The sequence below is a fragment of the Helobdella robusta genome, assembly GCF_000326865.2.
Source record: "Helobdella robusta unplaced genomic scaffold HELROscaffold_36, whole genome shotgun sequence".
Classification (NCBI taxonomy): Eukaryota; Metazoa; Annelida; class Clitellata; order Rhynchobdellida; family Glossiphoniidae; genus Helobdella; species Helobdella robusta.
In genome coordinates, this window is record NW_008704742.1 from 1,786,139 (window position 1) to 1,792,206 (window position 6,068).

At 33.4% G+C, this 6,068-nt stretch overlaps 1 protein-coding gene across 1 annotated transcript; it reads left to right on the forward strand.

The window, feature by feature from the left end:
• Positions 1 to 626: 626 nt before the first annotated feature.
• Positions 627 to 821, forward strand: HELRODRAFT_83259 (hypothetical protein; the record flags this gene model as incomplete). The annotated part of the gene is made up of 1 exon (XM_009023502.1): positions 627 to 821. A coding segment is annotated over one exon (195 nt), but the record flags the coding sequence as incomplete, so codon positions are not given.
• Positions 822 to 6,068: the final 5,247 nt, after the last annotated feature.

A 6,068-nucleotide genomic window follows, 5' to 3' on the forward strand; every position in this document is an offset into this window, starting at 1 on the left:
CAAACTCTGTTTTTAAACATTTAAACATTATTTTACCTTTATTTTGTACTTGTGATTTTACCATATATATATGAGGGTTCAATATTATTTAAAATTTTCTTTTCTTTAATGGAATCCATTTTTATGATTCATGAAATAAACTCGTATAAAAAAAAATATTATCTACAATAACAAATACTTCAGTTCTTATAAGGAAATCTCAAATATTTTAGCCAGCAACTTCCATCGAAATTCCAAAATTCAAAACAAAAACTTTGCAAATATTAATTCAAGAAAAGAAGTCAACGTTTTGGATTTTGATTCACAAGAACAAGAATTGTATAATACACCAATCACCACGAGAGAAATGATGTTTGAAATAATTATTAGCAATGAATCAATTTCGGTCCTGATCAAATTACCTACAAGATGTTAAAAAGCCTTTTTCAAAAATCAATACTTCTTAGAGTTTACAATTACTTATGGATTAGCACAAAAGTCCCAGACATTTGGCGTCAGGCAATAGTCGTGACCATAAACAAATCAAAAAAATCAAAACTCATCCAAATAACTACAAACCAATTTGTGCCTGCAAGATCATAGAGAAAATAGTTAGTAATAAATTAAACTGGTTTCTCGAATAATATCAAGTTTTGTCTAAATATCAATGGGGAGGTATCAAGGGAAGATCTACGTTAGATCATTTGATATCACTTGAAACTTACATTAGACAAACTTTAAAACAGGTTGAACAAGTAATAACTCTATTCTTGGGCATTGAAAAAGCCTATGACACTGCCTGGAAATATGGTATCCTAAAAAAATACATAAATCCGGATTGAGAGAACGTCTTCCCAAATTCATTCAAAGTTTTTTTACCAAACCGGTCATTTAAAGTCAAGGTCAATAATGTCCTTTCAGAAACGATGCATCCAAAGTAGGATATCTCTCAGGGCAGCATTTTGTCACCAAAGTTATTCTGTCTTAGACAATATCACCAAAAATATTCCTAAAAACACGATGATCTGTCTTTACATGGATGATGTCACAATCACGTTAAAAAATGAAGACATGATAAAAATGCAGAATGAAATAAACAAAACGCTAAAACTTATTAAAAATTAGGCACTGGAAAATGGAATAAAAATTTTTGAATCAAAGTCTAGAGCTATGCTTTTCTCAAAAAAAACAAAAGAGGATTTTTCCGAAGTTAAATTTTTAAAGAAATAATCTTGAGTTTTCACAAAAATACAGATATTTAGGAATAATATTCGACTCAAAATTAATTTCATTCCACATACTTTGGAAACAAAAGAAAATGCTTAAAAACACTCAATTTAATCAAAGTGTTATTCCAAAATGAATGGAGAGCAGATTGAAAGTATCTGATAACAATTTTCTAAGCAACTATACAAACAGTAATGAATTATGGTTTTCCAGTATATGGCTCTACACAAAAATCCTACATGAAGATTCTACACCCAATAGTCAACGAATCGTTAAAAAGGTCATCTTCAGTCTGTTATCAATAGATTAAAAATAGGACACTCAGCAATCACACTTTCCTGAATCCTCCACAAAACAAGGCCACCTTATTGTGAAGCCTGCGACAAAAAACTATCTATTCAGGATATATTAACTGATTGTGAAAAATACGATCAGATCAGAAGCATACTCGAGGTTCCATCAAATGTGGAACTGCTCTTTCAGAATAGAAGTCAGGAAGTCTTGATTTTATTTGTAAAGGGGATAGATTTGATCAACAGAATTTGAAGTTCTCTAGATGTCACAACAAAGTAATCAGTTTCTAATGATCCAATGGCGTAAAAATAGCCGCATTTTGCTGAAAATGCCGTTAAGCTGCCAAAAAAATAATAAAAAAATATTTTCACTGAGAATTTTAAACACATTTTTTATATCTATTTTGCGTTGTTCGGTGTTCTCAGAAAATATCAGTATGTCATCTAGGTATACAAAAACACAATCGATGCCAAGAAAAATATTATCTATGAACCTCTGAAAAATGCATCCTGCTTTTCGTAAACTAAATGGCATAAACAGGTATTCAGAAAGCTCGAATGGTGTTATTACAGCTGTTTTTTCAACATCATTTTCATAAACAGGTATCTAGTGGTATGTTTTCAGTAAATCTAATTTTGAAAATATTTTGTTGTTGTTGAGTTTAGCTGAGTCACTATGAATGTTAGGAATTGGATACCTGTCCAGTTTGGTGATGGTGTTTAAACAGCGATAATCTCTACAGGCTCTCCATTGTCCAGGAGTATTTATTGGAATCAAATGGAGTGGAGAATCCCAAGGAAATTGAAACTGTCTAATGATTCCAGCATTTAGCAACGAAGCTGCTTTTGCTGCCTTGTATTTTTCTTCGGAAACTTGACGAACTTTGGCAAATGTTGTTTGTCATCTGTGTCAATGACGTGTTTAATTTTCGAAGTAATTTTTATTTGTTTCTCATTTCTTGGCTATATCAGAGTGTGTGGAAAAATTGTTGATGAGCGTTTTAATCATCTGGGAAACTGGTGATTCGTTGATCTGTTGCATAAAACCATGTAAAACGTTTGTTGAAATTGTTTTATTGGTTAGCGAGTCATTTAGTCGATAGTTGATGCAGTCTACAAGAATTTCATAATGACTTAAAAAATCTTTGCCAAGTAATGGATTGACGATGTCTGCGACGACTACATTCCACTTGTATGTTCTGTGCAGTGATAAAAGGCGAATTTCCACAATGGTTTCTTCACGGCAAGGAATGTTCTGACCACGTGCAGTTGACAAATGAACGGCAGTTGGTTGTAAACACAAACCTGCTGAGAATTTTGTTGGTATGATCATCACGGCTTCACCTGTGTCTACTACTAATTTCAACTTTGTACTACTTATTCTAGCAACAACTTCAAACAGTGACGAGCCGGATGTTGCGACTTCGGCTCGCCTAGTTAGTTTTCCGCCAGCATGTTGTTTTCTGGAGATGATTTTTTTGTTTTTTGAGGTCGGGACGATGGTTGAATGTTCACATTTCTCTTGTTTGGCCATCTAAACCAAGGTTTACATGTTTTGAATTTTTTGCCAAAATGTTGGTGACCTCGGCAAACTTGCTGTTGTTGATCTTTTAAAATGGACGTAAGCTAATTGGGGTGTTTTAGTTGCCGTTCATGTTGTTGTTTTTAATGTGTTTTTCAACAGCATAAACCTCATTTTTTTACAAATGGCATTAACTCATCATCTAATCTTCCCAGTCGATGTAGATCAAGGTTCCTCTGAACTGCGATCACTGGTGAAATTTTTGCTGGTAATGCCTAAATAAATTTATGGCGTATTAGGTCATCTCCAACACCTAATTTTTTGCTGTTGCTAATAATTCTTGGAGATTGTGTGATGGTCTCCCGGTAATTTTATTATTGTCCCCCAAACAAACAGGCGAAAAGTTCTGGTTTAGTCTTTTCGTGCAACGACATCAAGGCTGTCTTCAGTGTGTCGTAATAATTTTACCAGTACTTGAGACGAAAATTTTATTATCACATTTGCCGGCAGGGAGGACAAAACGTGGTAGAATCTTGTTTCTGGAGAAACAACCTTTCGCAATTTAAATTGTGCTTCAGCTATAATGAACCATCCTTCTGACGACGTTGCCACGAAAGCGGGTGGTTTGACGGAGATTGCGTCGACGTTTCGTTTGTACATTTTGTTTATTGAATTGATTATTTCGTTTTTATCTAACTACGTGGATCTTCGTATTTTTTTTCACGTCGGATTTTCTTTTTTCAAATCACGTCAGGGTTAGCCAGTTGTTGAGGAATGTTCGATTTAATATTATTTCGTTTTATTGTCAGATTATAAATTAGACAATTTAAAGTGAATAGAAATAATTTGATTTTATTAACCAAACAAACGTAACAATCTCGGACTAACGTAAAAAGGGAAGAGAAAAAGTAAAGCAAAGAAATAGTAGTAGTAATAATAATAAATTAAATTCAAACATACAAGTTAATAATAAAACTAATTAATAATTAAAAATATTTAATGTTTATAATAACTATATATATCAAATCCCCTACAACTGTATCTTTTACTGTAGCGTGGCAAAACCTTTTTTTTCAGTTGATATTTTGGGAAAGGACTACTACGATACCGTTATTATTTGCGTTCGTGTCCATCATGTTAAAGGACTACTCCGATACCGATGTTATTTGCGTTCGTGTCCATCATGAACGTCTTGCTACGGATACGACTGCAATAGAGCACCACATGATTTTTTCATTAATTGTTTGAAAACCAACTCGCACGCTTCATTTCAATTGAATACTTTATTTTTTTCCGTTAGTTCGTGCAATGGTTTTGCTACTTTGACAAAATCTATCACAAACCGACGGTATAAAATAGCCAAACCGAAAAAGCTCTACATGCGTAGCCAGAAACTTTTTTTGGGGGGTTTTGAAAAATTGGAAAAAAATTTTTATTGAATTCCAATTTTACATACATTTTACACGCTGGTTATACAATAATTACAAACAGATTGAACGCTGCCTATACAGTTTCGGATTTCTGACTGTGAGCAGGAATCTCCATTAGCAAGTTAAAGAGAATGTGCACTGCAATGAACATATAAAGCATGATTGCACTTTTTTCTAACATAAACTTGAGCAACATGCAAATGCCCCCTCATTGATGCAGCTCCATCATAACCTTGCCCAACTACATGAGAAAATTCTAAACCACCATATTTTTTAATTTTATCAAGAATTGTAGTAGCTAATCCACTGCCAACTGGTACATATCCAAAAAACGTATCCTTGATAGTGTGGTTTTTTAAAATCATCAGAATCAACATAACGCAGGCAAAATGATATTTGCTCAATGTTTGTAATATCATTAGTTTCATCTGCCAAAACGGGGAAAAGTTCAGCTTTTTTAACTCTCTTGATTATCACATTCTGGATAGCCTATCACGGTTATTGCTTGTGTGAAAAAATATTTTTTTAAGTTGTGCGCTATGGCATTTGTTTTTGTTTTGGGCATGCCTGGGCACTTTGACAACAGCAAGCAATATGGCGACTGGGACATGTTTTAGGAATAAGATAGAGTAGATAGATTTAATTGAACTGAACGATTATGGTTAATTAGTTGTTTCTGATGTTTTGAATTGAAAGTTATAATATTAATTTGATGTTAACATTTGATTTATGACATTATATATATATATACATATATAAGTTTCTTTTATTGATTTTGAATTTATATTTCAAAATAAGTTTGAATTTAACCCGTCTCGTAGCTTGAATTATTGGTTTTGTATATAAAAACCTGACATCTGGTGCAGTCGACAGGATATTAACAGAACTTTCCGTGATCATTATATGATATAATAATCTCGGGTAAAAAGTCCGTGACATTTTGGTGGCAGCAGTGGGATATATTGCCTCGGTGGTTAATCAGTCGATTTTTATTACCGGGGAATATCCAGTGACAACCAAGTAGTTCAGGGAGTAATTGCTGGTTGAAGTTTTACGTCGACGGATTTTTGTCGATATATTGGTGGATTCCGATTACCGACGGAGATTATATATCAACATAGACGGCACCTGGTTGGAGTTTGATATCGAATTATTATGGAAAAAGATATACCAGTGGAGATAAAAAAGTGTCGACTGAACGGTTGATTAAGTTCGGAGTAGATGAAACGGAGGCACAATCGATGTCTGGGCAAGAATTAATCGATCGATATATTGCCAACGAACCTTTAGAAAAAGAAAAAAATCCAGAGGAAAATACTTTAGAAAAGCCACAGAATCCTATCGAATTTGAAAAATGGAAATTTCTCAGCGAGTTGAAATTGAAGCAGCAAGAATTAAATTTACGAGAAAAAGAGATGGAGAGAAAAAATAAAGAACACGAACGAGAATGTAAATTACGAGAAAGGGAGATGGAGAGAAAGGCTAAAAAATTGAAATATCAAATGAAGATAAAGTAGGAAGAACTTGCGATAAGACAGAAAAGCTATAATCTACAGAATGAACAAGAACGATCGAGATTGAGTGAGAGAGATTCAATTTTAAATCGCATTAAAACAT